We start from the raw sequence: 15344 nt of genomic DNA on the forward strand, positions 1-15344 counted from the left end.
TGTCTTTTCCCAATGCTGATTTGCTATTGCCTGCTTTGTGGTACTGTTCTAAGTGAATTTATATCCTGCTGGCTACTTTCATTTCCTCACCCCCTACTCAAGGACACTCAGATGAATCATGGTGTCCCACCATCGTCCTGATGGAGCAGTCAAGACCGAAGATGGATACAGTGCCAGAAGGCGGCCATTTGGCCCAAAGGTCTGCACCAACTCTCCAACAGAGCATCTTACCCAGGCATATACCGCGCCCTATCCCCATAACCCCAAGCATTTACCCCGCTAATCCTCTAACCTACACATCTTGGAACACTAAAGACAGTTTATCATAGAATCATAGAAACCCTACAGTGCAAGAGGAGGCCATTCAGCCCATCGAGTCCACACCGACAACAGTCCCACCTAGACCCTATCCCCACAACCCCACACATTTGCCCCACTAATCCATCTAACCTATGCATCCCAGGACACTAAAAGGCAATTTAGCATGGTCAATCAACCTAATGCACACATCTTTGGACTGTGGGAGGAAACCGGAGTACCCGGAGGAAATCTACGCAGACACGGGGAGAATGTGCAAACTCCACACACACACTGACCTAAGCCGGGAATCGAACCCAGGTCCCCGGAGCTGTGAAGCAGCAGTGCTAACCACTGTGCCACCATGCCACCCAATTTACTATGGCCAATCCTCCTAACCTGCATATCTTCTGGCATTTGGAATCTGCAGCCTTCCAAACCTGTGTGGTGCTTCCTGTCATTTTCTCAAGCTGGTGTGATATGACTTTTTAGGGCACTTTATATACTTACCCTACATCAGGGGATGGACTTGTGAGAACAGTTTAATTTCATTTTAGTTTTGTACTCAGGCATCAGTAGATTCACTCTGTACATTTATTCTGTGATGATATCTTCAATAAAGAATGAAGAATGAATGATCATGAAATAATCACTGCAGTTTATGGAGTGATAATTTGCTGTTGATTACCAGAAAATAACATCATATTATAAGGGAATTAAGCCTCCAGTGTGTATTAGATCAGATTATTTCTTCCAACTGCTACAATTAGAATGCTGAAAACAAAGTTCAGGTTGTTTTACTAATGATGTCAACAGCAGAATATAACAGTATGCTCAGTGAGAAAGGTGTTTACTTTATTCAAAGCACATATATATTAAAGAAAGAAGAACAGAAAAGAACAGCGAAAATCAATATCGTGATGAGACTTTGAGCAGTTTGATTGCAGCTTTATATTGTTGATGGTGCACGCAGTTCAGGGAAATTTAAAAACAAATAGAATTATGAAGTCACAGCGCAATATTGGAGGCCACATGGCACAGTGAATCCAGATTGGCTCTCTGTAGAGCAAGCCAGCCAGTCCCAGTCCCCTGCTCCATCCCTGTAATCCTGTTCTATCCCTGTAATCCAGCACTATCCCTTTAATCCGGCATGATCCCTCTAGTCCTGCTCTATCCCAGTAATCCTGCATGTATCCAGTAATCCTGGTCTATCCCTGTAATCTTGCATCATCCCAATAATCCTGCTCTATCCCAGTAATCCTGCACTATTCCTGTAATCCTGCTCTACGGCAATGGCAGTACGGTGGCACAGTGGTTAGCACTGCTGCCTCACAGCGCCAGGGACCCGGGTTCAATTCCAACCTTGGGCAACTGTGTGGAACCTGCATGTTCCCACCCCCGTGTCTGCGTGCGTTTCCTCTGAATGCTCTGGTTTCCTCCCACAGTCCAAAGATGTGCAGGTTAGGTGGGTTGGCCATGCTAAATTGCCCCCTAGTGTCCAAAGATGTGTAGGTTAGGGGGATTAGTGGGGTGGCACGGTGGCACAATCCTGCTCTACGGCAATGGCAGTACGGTGGCACAGTGGTTAGCACTGCTGCCTCACAGAGCTAGGGATCCGGGTTCAATTCCCGGCTTGGGTCACTGTGTGGAGTTTGCACATTCTCCCCGTGTCTGCGTGGGTTTCCTCCGGGTGCTCCAGTTTCCTCCCGTCTGAAAGACGTGCTGGTTAGGTGCATTGACCCGAACAGGTGCCGGAGTGTGGTGACTCGGGGAATTTCACAGTAACTTCATTGCAGTGTTAATGTAAGCCTTACTTGTGACTAATAAATAAACTTTATTTTTACTTTTACTTTAAATATGTGGGGTTACAGTGCCTGGTTAAAATGCTCTGTCAGAAAGACGATGCAGAATCGATGGGCTGAACAGCCTATTTCTGTACAGTAGGGATTCTAAGATTCCATCCCGGTAATCCTGCTCTCTTCCTGGAATTCAGCTCTACTCTGTAATCCAGCTCTATCCCCGTAATCCAACTCTATCCCAATAATTGGGTCCATCCCTGTAAACCTGCCCTCTCGCTGTAGTCCTGCTCTATCCCTGTAATCTTGCTTTATCGCTATGGTCCTAAAAATTCATTTCCCCCATGTGTCCCATCCAATTTTTTTTTTAAATCACTGAATGTCTCTGCTTCCACTGCCCTTGCAGGCAGCAAGTTCCATATTATTGAAATAAAGCACAAAAGCACATTGAGGGTAATTTCAATCCACAGAAATAAATGGGTGGTAGTTGGGTGAGTTAAAAATATTAAAATTCCCCAAACCAATCCCTGCCCACCCATTTCTGTGTTTAATAGAAGCAGGACTGTGGGTGGCAACCTACTTCCAAGAAGCAGGTTAGCATTTAAATGTTAGAATAAAGCTGAAAACCTCACATTTAACCTGTCTTACAAGTTTAACACTGAGCAGCTCAGGTATTATGCCGGGGCATTCCAGCGTCGTCAGGAGACTTCATGCTTTGTTCAGAACAAAAGATATTTATTGATAAGAGAAATTAGCTACAGGAGTTGCAGCTCTAGGCTGCCTTGGATTGTGCTCCAGTCTTTATGACGTTAACTACGTGGCTGCTATATGATGCTGCCCGAGAGAGGACTCCACCCTCTGGAGTGATCAATCACTCTCAGTTCTAACTGCTCCCTCAAGTCAGGTAGCCCACTTCTACTGCACTGTCTTGAAGGGACAGACACTACATTCACAACATCAGGGGAGCCAAAAACTGATTTGGAGAAAAGGAAAGTTACCTGAGTGCACCTCTGTTCATGGACCAGGAGCAGCAAGAGTGTTTCCTGCAGGTGTAAAAACTCTGATAATACAATAAGCATTATAATGCTGCCAAGCATTAACAGAGTTTTATTTCCTAAAAAAATGTGTATTTAATTTTGAAATCTGTGACACTGAGGAGTGTGACTGAAGACATTATTTTCACTTCTGAAGATGCGGCACTAAATGTGAGCGGCAATATTCTCAGGATGTTTCCCAGCCCAGCCCTGTATTATCAGCTGAAGTTGGATGGAAATGCTCTTGACAAGCATATACAGGATATCTGCTGAACTTCAGCCAGCATAATTAAGGACTCCACGCACCCCGCACATACTCTCTTCCATCTTTTTCCATAGGGAAAAAGATACAAAAATCTGAGATCAGGTACCAACCGACTCAAGAACAGCTTCTTCCTGCTGCCATCAGACCTTTAAATGGAACTACCATATATTGAACTGATCCTTCTCTATACCCTAGCTGTGACTGTAGCACTATATTCTGCACCCTCTCCTTTTCCCCTACGTACTCTCTGAATGGTATGCTTCATCTGTATTGCGCACAAGAAACAATACTTTTTGCTGTATCCCTGTGGTGGACCTCAGTTGTATACCTGGACACATCCCCTTCCAGTTTGGTTCCTCCCCTCGGCACCTAGTATAAAGGTGGCTGTCTCCTCCCCCTTGTTCAGTCCAGGTCGGTTATATGTTGGGATCTGCTCCTGATTCTGTTGTGAATAAAAGCCTACACTTATATTGGCATATCGGTAGTCTTTCGCCTTATTGATAGCGCATCAATCCCAATACATGTGACAATAATAAATCAAATCAAATCAACTTCCAGCAAAGTTACAGCAGTGAAGCAGGAGAAGTCCTGGGGATATTTAGCTGTTTCAAATCTTTCCAGAATTTGGAGTGGGTTCATGTAAATTATCTTGTGTCAGTGGAACAAAATGAAAAATCATTACATTGAACCTCACGAGACGACACCAGATCAGGAGTTCGGGCGGAGAGCACAGAATTAATGGAGACAGAGGTATAAGATGCTTTGAGGTGCTGAGAGAAACATAGGATTCAACATGTTGGGAGACAAGTACCAGACTTGAGTCTAAGAAAAGAAGATTGTTTGTGAGGAGGGAAATGCAAGACTGGGGGAGTCGGTAGACATAGGCAAGGTTTAGGGAAGCTCTGAAAAGAGGCAGCAAACAGGAACTCATTGACAATTGATTTGGGTTAAACTGCTAATGGCCGCATTCTGTACTTGATGATTCCAGCCCATTTTAACCACGGTCAAAGTGTTGTGTTTGTGGCAAACACTTGTCATCTGAGTCGATCTGAGAAAATGAGTCAATCGGGACAGCTCTCATGCACCTCTGGACAGGTGCCAGGGTGGGTGGGGGGAGAGAGTTTGGGGGTGTGGTGGGGTGTTGCGGTGGAAGGAGGGGGGATAGGGGTGTGCTGGGGCGTTGTGGTGGGGGTGGGCGGGGATAACCGTATTGTATCAAGTTTGGGGGAGGTAAACTATGAGCTCTCAGGGCTAGAATATAGCATGTGGCCCGGAAATGACTGAAAGAAGACGAGTAGTTAAGGTACAAAGTGAGAATAAAAATCTAGAAAAATAAACTTCCTCGAGCTTTTCCTATTTCGCCACTATGATATTGATGGACGTTGAGCAGAAAACTCTGTTGAAGTTAATGGCAGAGCAGAGAAAGCACTGAGCAAATTCATCCCTACACCTGACAATCCTTTAGTTTCAGTGACTTTCCAATGCCTCAAATTGACAAAGAAGCAATGATAATCAACTGTCTGAATGCCCACCCATCCTATTTGTTAAAACAAGTTCTTAAATATTATAGAAATCCAGTGTTTCTCAGAGTACTGTGATCTTACCTGTATATACATTAACTACTATGCTTACACAGGTTTCCACACCACTCAAATCTGCAAACGTTCGGGTATATTTTCCTGTATCGTTAAAATGAACAGATGGAAGTCGTAAATAAAAGCCATCGTTTTCAATATTCACTCTGTGTTTAAATGCACCAAAGATAGTTCCAGAGTTCAGCCCTTTTTTGATAAAAGAGGAAATGCGACGGCTCCCTGAGTCTGAAGAAAATGTCCATTCAATGGAACATGTTTCACAGTCTGTGTAGTTTGGATTCAGGAAGATGTTTTCCCCAAGAGTGGCATTTCTGCTTGGCTCGTTCACACATGAAAGAACGGTAAGTAAACCTGAATCAAACATAACAGCAACGATTAGGCATCATTAGTTGCAAGCACCACATACAAATTAAATCATTTTCACTCACTTCTTAGTGCTTCTTGATGCAACATACCCATAACTTGCAACAAATTGGCAATCTCAGAAAGGCCACAGGCAGTACATGGACTGGGAAATGTTTATTCTGGTGCAGTAGTCAATGCTCTTCTGAGTTTTGCATTAGCTGCTTGGGCAGGGAGAATTACTCTATCTATATTCCATACAATATCTGACCTCAGGAAACAGTGATAAATTTGGAATTGTAGCTATAAACAAAGCATATTATTAATTGTACGGTTCTGTATATCTCTCTAAGGCATAGGCCGGAATGTTACCACCATTCACGCCGGTGGGATTTTCCCATCTCGCTGCAGTGAATGGAGATCTGGCTGGGTGCCAAATGCTCCGAGCTCGTTGCAGCAGGAGTGAGGCAGGAACAATGGGTAAGATCACGCCCAAAATCTTTCTATCTCTTTAGCACTCAGACCTTTCATTTCATCGTTGTTTCAAATGATTTTGACTGCAAAGGAACTGAGATACAGGAGGGGGATTTCAAATTTGGTGAGTCATAAAACAGTTGGTAGATGATTAGCCACACATGATGCAGCCATCTAATTAGCCTTATCATTGTAGTCAATCGATAGGAAAGTTAAGTGGTGTATATAAAGGGAGGCTTATCGCTTACATTTTCAGAGAAAAGCAGGGAAGTTCTCCCCACTCTCCTGCTTCACTCGGCCCCTCAAGCCTGCACTACCATTCGATAAGATCTGGCTTACCTGATTGTTGCCCCACCCCCCCGTAACTCCTCACTCCTTTGCTGATCAATATCTACCTAACTCAGCCTTGACATCATTTAACGACCCAGTCTCCAATGCTCTCTGGGGAATTCCACTGACTAATCGTATAAGAGAGAAAACATATATCCTTACCCCAATCTTAAATGGGAGATCTCTAATTTTTAAACTTATTTCTTGGTTCTAAACTCCCCACAAAGGGAAACATCCTCCTGATATCCACACTATCGGGTCCACAATGGGCGAGGCATGTAAGAGATGAATTCGTCTGGTAGGCGCTAGTAAAGAAGTTCAGAAGTTCCAGTAGAAACAGTGTAGATGGGGGCCAGGCATTCACTTGGACCAAGCCCTGGTTCTGAGCTATGCTTTGTTGATGGAAGATGGTAGACTGAGCATTGCAGATCTACGAGTTAATTGATACTCCCAATCTGGGGGGTGGGGGGTTGGGGGGGGAGAGATGATGTGATATGATTCCAACTTTGCCACTTTGGTTTGGATCATTAGTAATTTTAAAAGAGATTTCAGGGTCCTTTGTCCTCCATTGGCCTTAGAAATGTAAAAGGCCTTTGTGCAATTCCCTTCCTCTGCAGTCACAATGGTTATCAGCAAATCTTCAAAGGTAGCAAGATGGCAGCTGTTCTGAATGTCAGGAAGTTCCTTTTGTTTGAGTTATAGCCAGTCATGGTGTCAGTCAGTTTAAAGTATTTTTGTCCAGTTTTTAAAATTTATAAATTAACCAGAAAGAGTGACAGGAATTCATACCGGATTCCACGCTTGGAAGTTCATTAAATATGCACAGGTGATTATCGGGCAAATCACCTGGCTGATCAGGAGGTAATTTGTCTGCCCGCCATCAATGGGCACCATATTTAAATACCAGTCCAAAACATACATTTCACCCTCTCCAGCTCACCTGTCTTCAGATAACTGTCTAACATGTCAGAAAGCCAGAAGGAAAAGGCTAGCAACCTCAAGAAGGTGACAGAAAAGCCACCAGGCCCTCATGCCTTGATCAAAGGAATATGAATGCACAGGTATATCCTGTACCCAAGAGATGATTCGAGGAAGCGCAGCAATCTCATGTCTCTGACCTGAGATGGCATCATCCAGGAGGTCAGTGCGACCGGCAACCATGCTTGAAGAGGCATCCAGTGCAAGAAGAGGATGAATGATCCGATCTGCACGGTCAGGGTAAGTCATCCTTTAACTTCCTCCAATATCAAACTCTCAACATGGCATTGTGTACTCAAACGGCTACTCCGTTCACAGATCTCAGACATCCCTTTGTGGGGGATACACATCAACACTCCCTCTCTCACTTCCACATCAGAACCCATCCCTTCTATCATGCTGCTTACACTCCATCCTCTGGGCTTTCGGGGGTGGGCTCACCACACACGGGGGCATGCATCTTACACAACCTCCCTCCATCCTCTTTGATCATATGTCTTTCTTTTGTCTTCATACAGGCCAAGCTGGTGCACAATAAGTGGGAAAGATCGCGACTTGGGGAGGGATGGCTGAGATCATTGCCCCCACAGAATTCAAGGAGACTGTGTCTGAGCTGGCTAGGAAGGATAGGGATCATTCCTGTGAAGAGGGGGAGTTTGCCCTCTCTTAGCAACCTAGTATGGATCACAGCTCCATCAATTCATCAAATCCTAAAAATCGCAGTGAGTCACACGCAGTCTTACGCTCATGGTCAGCAACTCTATTATCTATTTTCTATGCCGCAGCTGATCGAGGCCCACTAAGCAGTAGACAGCAGTCCAGCCCCCAGACCACATCCAAGGAGGGGGTCTGGAGGTTGCCGGAGACCAGTCAACTATTCAGTCTGGAAGTGGCCATCAACTCAATACTCAAGATGTAACAACAGCTGGCGGGAGAACATCAAGCAGAGATTCAGCAGTCACTCAGCTGACTGGAGCAAATAGTGGAGGAGTCTGTCCACATTCTGCCTGATGTTGTGGCTTCACATGCAAGTGCTTTGAGAGTGAGAAGGTTAACAATCACCATGGAGATCTTGGTCCAGCAGGTCTTGCTGGATTTGGACTTGCCCCTGCATTCCATGGCCACACACCTTGGCAGGCACCATCAGGATGTAGGCAACATGGGTACAAGGCACCTTGATCTCCCTCCAGGTGTTGCATTTCCTGCAGCAGTCAAGACGGGGCCCTTGAGCACTCACAGTGCAGTCCTCTCTACCTGTGACTGCACCCACTCCAGCCACATAGGCCACTGAGGGAACTTCAGCCGGAGGCTGGAGCCTCCAGGCATCAGGCCACCAGAGGCCATCCACCAAGGTTATCATAGGCACCAGGATGTAGTAGTCAGAAGCCTGCCTCCACTCTGATGCACCAAGGCGTAGTGTTAGAGTTAGGAAAATAAAGACATTTTGATGTCACTTCTGGTTTACAGGTGTACTTTCACTATAAATACATTGCATTTTTGTGAATACATTTGATGATTATGTGAATGTTTTGGTCAACTGAAGGTGTTGTGATTTTGTACATTGGTATCCTCTGATGTTGAGGTTTAGCCATTCTCCTACTCAGTGATAGTGTCCCACTCTGAGATGAACATTCCTGTGAAATCAAATTTCATTGAACTACTCTCTGCACCTGTGTGTGATGTCAGGGAGGTGTATTTAAATCTTTATTTTAAGTGTGTGATTTAAGCATTTCTAAAGCTTCTTCCTCAAGGAACAGTGAGTGAGGGCAGCTCAGCAGCACTGATATTCTATTTGTGTCTCCTCTGTGTTAATGACAGAAGACGAGACATGCACAGGAGGAGGAGATCCCTAGCCTTGTCCTCATCTCAGTCACAGTAATGTTTGCATCATGAGATGGCAGCAGAAGCTTCAAGTCTGCTCTCCCAACACTCTCATTCCTCAGTGGGCTCTCAGTTCCCAGAGTGAGCAAAATCATACGGCACACTCATCTCAAAGTCACAAGCAAACTCAAGTCTGACTTGTGTCCATCACACATTTTCAAATATGTTTGAGACCGACGGCATTTCTTGCTGGCATGACCCAAGATTGGAACACATGAGGAGATTCCAGTGAGCAACTGTTTAAATGAGCATTCATAAGATGTAAATGAATGTAAATAGCACTAGGTAGCGGGATAACCATCCCACCATTAACCTGTTATTGGTGCAAACTGCTTTTACGCCGGCAGGTTTTCAACTTTTTGCTTGCTGCTAGATTCTTTGCTCCCACCACCATGAAAACCAAACCACAAACATACATAAGTCTTCTTTTGTCCCTGATGGAGGTCAAAGTTTCCTTTATCCGCTTTTGTTTTACAGTAATGTTCTTTGAGGGGAATGTTTGAGCAAAATATACCAGGTTAAAGTCATCTTTGATTCCTATTGCATGGTTTCTCTGATGAAGTCCTCCCTCTCTAAAATCAATGGATAGAGAAAAATAAGCAGCATGATACCTGGTCAGGGCCTAGATATGTCCTGTTTAAGACCAAATGAGATGGAGCTTTATGAACTTGGGAATAGTATAACACAGAAGCTACGTCCAAATAGGACCCTCTTTCTGTTATAGGAACCAACAAGATCCAATGGGTTAACCTTCCATCTCCCATTATACTTGGGAGCCGAACCTCTGCAGTGTTGTTCAGCTGGTAGTAATATCTTACGGAGTGAGAACATCATTAACATTTCATAGAGTTGTACAGTGCAGAAAAGGACATTAGGTCCATTGAATCTGCACTGACAATAACTACCACTAATGTCACGCTAATCCCATTTTCTAGCATTTGCCCATATCCTTAAATGTTATGGTATTTCAAGTGCTTGTCCAAATCCTCTTTAAAGGTTGTAAGTTGAGTGAGAGAGGGATTCCCAGACATGATCTAATCAAACGACGACTGGAATGCACTGGCCACGGCTGCATTTGGAACCTTGGGCAGTTAGTGAGATAAGATCATGGGAGAACCCAAGCTTTTGTGTATTTTAAGCACTTGTTTTCTCTGCAGAACAGGACAAGTAGCCAAGATGCTAAAGGAAAAAGGCCCAGAGTGGGTTCCTTCCTTCCTCGCTCTCTCTTTATTTCTGCATCCAAGTTACAAGTTGTTGCATCTTGTCTGCTGATTGGGACTAATCCAGGTGCCGTAAATAGAGCTTTTGTGAAAAGGATTCAACCCAGCACCACTGTCTCCAGAAGAACAGATAAATCAACCATACGTAACTTTAAATCACCTTGATTCCAGAAGCATTAAGACCAGCAACTGAAAGAAGCAGCACTGTGAATTCAGCCTTGATGCACCATCAATCGAGCAAAGACTAGTTTGTATGCAGGAACAAATAGGCTTTTGTTAGCAAAAGACTTGGAGCACACCCATGCCGATGAACTGGTCCAGACTGAGGCAGGGGGGTGGGCAGCAGTTGCCTTTATACCTGGACTGGGAGGGGGGGGGGGAGGAGTCTCGTCTCGGGTAGGGCCGGCAGGGATGTGTCCAGGCATGTCACATATACAGGTAATAAGCTAACAGTGGTTTACCACATTCACCCCCTGTTTAAAAAAGAGTCCGCGGGGGTGAGGTGGGTGGAACGATATTTACAGAACTACAAATTTAGTCTCTCTGGGGGCTTGATCTGCCGCTGCAACCGCCGTAGTGCCGGTTGTGGTGTCGGTTCAGGTGGCCGCGGTGTTGGTTCAGGTGCCAGGTCGTAGTCGCTCGAGTCGTCTGTAGTCCCTTCAGATTGTCGGGTGCGTGGTGGCGGCTCCTGGGGCTCAGGGGTGCTGTATACGGGGGCTAGGGGAGCGTGCTGTGGCCCTGGTGCTGTATGGACAATGTTGGAGGTTGGGGGTGTGGGGTTGTGGGTCGTAGTGGTCCCTGGGGCACCTGCGGGTGCCAGGTCTCGAATAGAGATCATGTCCTCCCACCCGTTGGGCTACGCCACATAGGCGTAATGGGGGTTGGCGTGGAGGAATTGGACCCTTTCGACCAGGGGGTCTGACTTATGGGTCCTCACGTGCTTCCAGAGCAGGACAGGGCCTGGGGACATCAGCCACGATGGTAGTGAGGTCCCCGAGGAGGACTTTCTGGGGAAAACAAACAAACATTCTTCCATGAGGGATAGCATTGGTAGCAGTGCAAAGGAGTGATCTAATCGAGTGTAGTGCATCAGGGAGGACCTCTTGCCAACGGGTGACTGGAAGACCTTTAGATCTCAGAGCTAGTAAAACGGCCTTCCAGACTGTCGCGTTCTCCCTCTCTACCTGTCCGTTCCCCCTGGGGTTGTAGCTGGTGGTCCTACTCGAGGCTATGCCTTTGGAGAGCAGGTACTGTCGCAGCTCATCACTCATAAAGGAGGATCCCCGGTTGCTATGGATATAGCTAGGGAAACCGAACAGGGTGAAGAGGCTGTGCAGGGCCCTGACGACTGTGGCCGAGGTCGTATCCGGGCAGGGAATAGCGAAGGGGAAACGTGAATATTTGTCAATGACGTTGAGGAAGTATATGTTGTGGTCAGAAGAGGGGAGGGGGCCTTTGAAGTCAACACTTAGGCGTTCGAAAGGGCGGGTGACTTTTATGAGGTGTGCTCTGTCTGGCCGATAGAAGTGCGGCTTACACTCTGCGCAGACCTGGCAGTGTCTAGTTATAGACCTGACTTCCTCAATGGAGTAGGGCAGGTTATGGGCTTTAATGAAGTGAGAAAACCTGGTGACCCCCAGGTGGCAGAGGTCGTTGTGGAGACTCTGCAATTGGTCTATTTGTGCGCTGGCACATATTCCCCGGGACAGGGCGTCTGGGGACTCATTGAGCTTCCCGGGCCGGTATAAGATGTCATAATTGTAGGTGGAGACCTCGATTCTCCACCTCAATATTTTATCATTTTTGATCTTGCCCCGCTGCGTGTTGTTAAACATGAATGCAGCTGACCATTGGTCCGTGAGTAGGGTGAATCGTTTACCAGCTAAGTAGTGGCGTCAGTGCCATACAGCTTCCACTATGGCTTGGGCCTTCTTTTCAACAGAGGAGTGTCGAATTTCAGGGCCTTGGAGGGTTCATGAGAAGAAGGCCACGGGTCTGCCCGCCTGGTTAAGGGCTAGGGCAAAGTCAGACGCATCGCTCTCCACCTGGAACGGGATGGATTCGTCTACAGCATGCATCGTGGCCTTTGCGATGTCTGCTTTGGTGCGGTCGAAGGCCAGGCAGGCCTCTGCCGTCAGGGGAAAAGAGTTGGATTTGATGAGCGGATGGGCTTTATCCGCATAATTGGGAACCCACTGGGCGTAATACGAGAAGAAGCCCAGGCATCACCTCAGTGCTTTGAGGCTGGTGGGGAGGGGGAGTTCCAGGAGGGGACACATGTGGTCGGGATTGGGACCGATGACCCCATTTTCCACAACACAACCAAGGATGGCGAGGCGGTGTGTGCGGAATACACAGTTCTCCTTATTATAGGTCAGATTTAGGAGTGTGGCGGTGTGGAGGAATTTGTGGAGGTTGGCGTCGTGGTCCTGCTGATCATGGCCGCAGGTGGTGACGTTATCCAGGTACGGGAAGGTGGCCCGCAGCCCGTTCTCGTCTACCATTCGGTCCATCTCACGCTGGAAAACCGAGACCCCGTTAGTGACGCCGAAGGGAACCCTAAGGAAGTGATAGAGGCGGCCATCCGCCTCGAAGGCAGTATATTGGCGGTCCTCCGGGCGGATAGGGAGCTGGTGGTATGCAGATTTTAAGTCGATGGTGGAGAACACCCGATATTGCGCAATCTGATTAACCATGTCAAATATGCGGGGAAGGGGGTACGCGTCCAGCTGCGTGTATCAGTTAATGGTCTGACTGTAGTCAATGACCATGCAATGTTTCTCCCCAGTTTTAACAACTACTACTTGGGCTCTCCAGGGGCTGGTACTGGCCTCAATGATCCCCTCCCCTAGGAGCCATTGCACTTCGGACCTGATAAAAGCTCTGTCTCCAGCACTGTACTGTCTGCTCTTGGTGGCGATGGGCTTGCAATCGGGGGTGAGATTTTCAAACAGTGAGGGAGGGGCGAGAGGCTGCAGATGGTGCGCGGTGGGCGATCTAAGAACTGCTGATTGCAATCGGAGAGCAGGGGAAAAGGCCCATTATACTCCATGGTGACGCTCTTAAGGTGACTCAGGAAATCTAGCCCCAGGAGTACGGCAGGGCAGAGTTGTGGCAGCACGAGGAGCCTGACATTTTTGTGCACTGTGCCCCGGACAGTCAGGGTCGCCACGCAGTACCCGAGGACATCCACCGAGTGGGACTTTGAAGCCATAGAAATCATAGAAATCATAGAAACCCTACAGTGCAGAAGGAGGCCATTCGGCCCATCGAGTCTGCACCGACCACAATCCCACCCAGGCCCTACCCCCACATATTTACCCGCTAATCCCTCTAACCTACGCATCTCAGGGGCAATTTTAACCTGGCCAATCAACCTAACCCGCACATCTTTGGACTGTGGGAGGAAACCGGAGCACCCGGAGGAAACCCACGCAGACACGAGGAGAATGTGCAAACTCCACACAGACAGTGACCCAAGCCGGGAATCGAACCCGGGACCCTGGAGCTGTGAAGCAGCAGTGCTAACCACTGTGCTACCGTGCCGCCCCATGGAGATCGTTTGCTTCACTGGCAGTACTGAAAGGGCGTAGCGACTCACTGGTGTTAGGGTGAATAAAGCTCTCCGTACTCCCACAGTCAAACAAACGGTTTGTAATGCGACCGTTTACCTCGATGTCCATCATGAACCTGGCGAGTTGGTGAGGCCTGGATTGGTACAGCATAATTGAAGCCACCATTGGATGTTGCGAGTAGTCGCACGCGGCTGACGGCGTCCAAGATGGTGGCCTGCATGGCCCACACGTGGCTGATGGCGTCCAAGATGGCGGCCCGCACGGCCCACACGCGGCTGATGGCATCCAAGATGGTGGCCTGCACAGCTCACACGCGGCTACCGGCGCCCACGATGGCGGCCCCCGCAGGTCGCACGCGCGCTACTGGGCTTGGAGGTCGATTTCACTCTGCATACCTTCACGTTCTTTCCACACCCAGAGCAGATCGCATCCTTCGCCGGGCAGCGTTGTCGGGGGTGCTTCCCCAGGCCGCAGAAGTAGCACTTCGGGCCTCCGGAGACTGCCGCACCGGTCGGGTCATTGGTGGGACGTGGCGTGGTGTAGGCCTGCGACCCTCCCGAGTACAGAGGTGGCGGCGGCCGCGGTGTCCACGATGCGCCCCCGTGGTCGGGGGTGTAGGCCTCGAGATTATGGAAGGCCACCTCTAACAAGTCGGCAAGCATCACAGTCTTTTGTAGGTCCAGCCCACAGATATAGTTTGACCTGATACCTGTGACATAGGCATCTCTGATTAAGTCCTCAGTGTTTTGGGTGGCTGTTACGGTCTTGCAGTTGCAGGCCCTGCCAAGTGCTCGCAACGCACACAGGAATTGATCACCCGATTCTCCTGGCTGTTGTCTGCGAGTAGCCAGAAGATGTCTGGCGTAGATTTCATTAGACTGTTTGTTGTACTGGCCTTTTAAAAGTTCGATCGCATCCTTGTAAGTTTCAGTGTCTCTAATCATCGAGAATACTTGATCGCTTACCCGGGCGTGGAGCACGTGGAGCTTGTCAGTTTCGGTCCGGACGATGGAGGAAGAGGTGAGGAAAGTTTCGAAACAGCGCAGCCAGTGATCGAAGCTGTTAGAGGCTCCTACAGCTTGAGGGTCCAGTTCGAGTTTGTCGGGTTTTAGTATCTGCTCCATCCCAAAACTTTTGCTAATAAAATTGATGCACCATCAATCGAGCAAAGACTAGTTTGTATGCAAGAACAAATAGGCTTTTATTAGCAAAAGACTTGGAGCACACCCATGCCGATGAACTGGTCCAGACTGAGGCAGGGGGGGTGGGGAGCAGTCGCCTTTATACCTGGACCGGGGGAGGGGGGGGAGGAGTCTCGGGTAGGGCCGGCAGGGATGTGTCCAGGCATGTCACAAATACAGGTAATAAGCTAACAGTGTGATGCGCTATCAATAAGGCGAAAGACTACCGATATGCCAATATAAGTGTAGGCTTTTATTCACAACAGAATCAGGAGCAGATCCCAACAATTAACCGACCTGGACTGAACAAGGGGGAGGAGACAGCCACCTTTATACTAGGTGCTGAGGGGAGGAACCAAACTGGAAGGGGATGTGT

At 47.8% G+C, this 15344-nt stretch overlaps 1 protein-coding gene across 1 annotated transcript in view; it reads right to left on the reverse strand.

Annotated features, from left to right (window-relative positions):
• The window catches only part of LOC144506058 (uncharacterized), an 81410-nt gene that overhangs the window by 62383 nt on the left and 3683 nt on the right, over positions 1-15344 (reverse strand). Inside the window, exon 2 of the mRNA XM_078231875.1 lies at positions 4997-5338. Coding sequence (XP_078088001.1) covers positions 4997-5338 — 342 coding nt within the window. The remainder of the gene's footprint in view (positions 1-4996; positions 5339-15344) is intronic.

Source organism: Mustelus asterias, chromosome 17 (genome assembly GCF_964213995.1).
Source record: "Mustelus asterias chromosome 17, sMusAst1.hap1.1, whole genome shotgun sequence".
In the NCBI taxonomy this organism is placed as follows: Eukaryota; Metazoa; Chordata; class Chondrichthyes; order Carcharhiniformes; family Triakidae; genus Mustelus; species Mustelus asterias.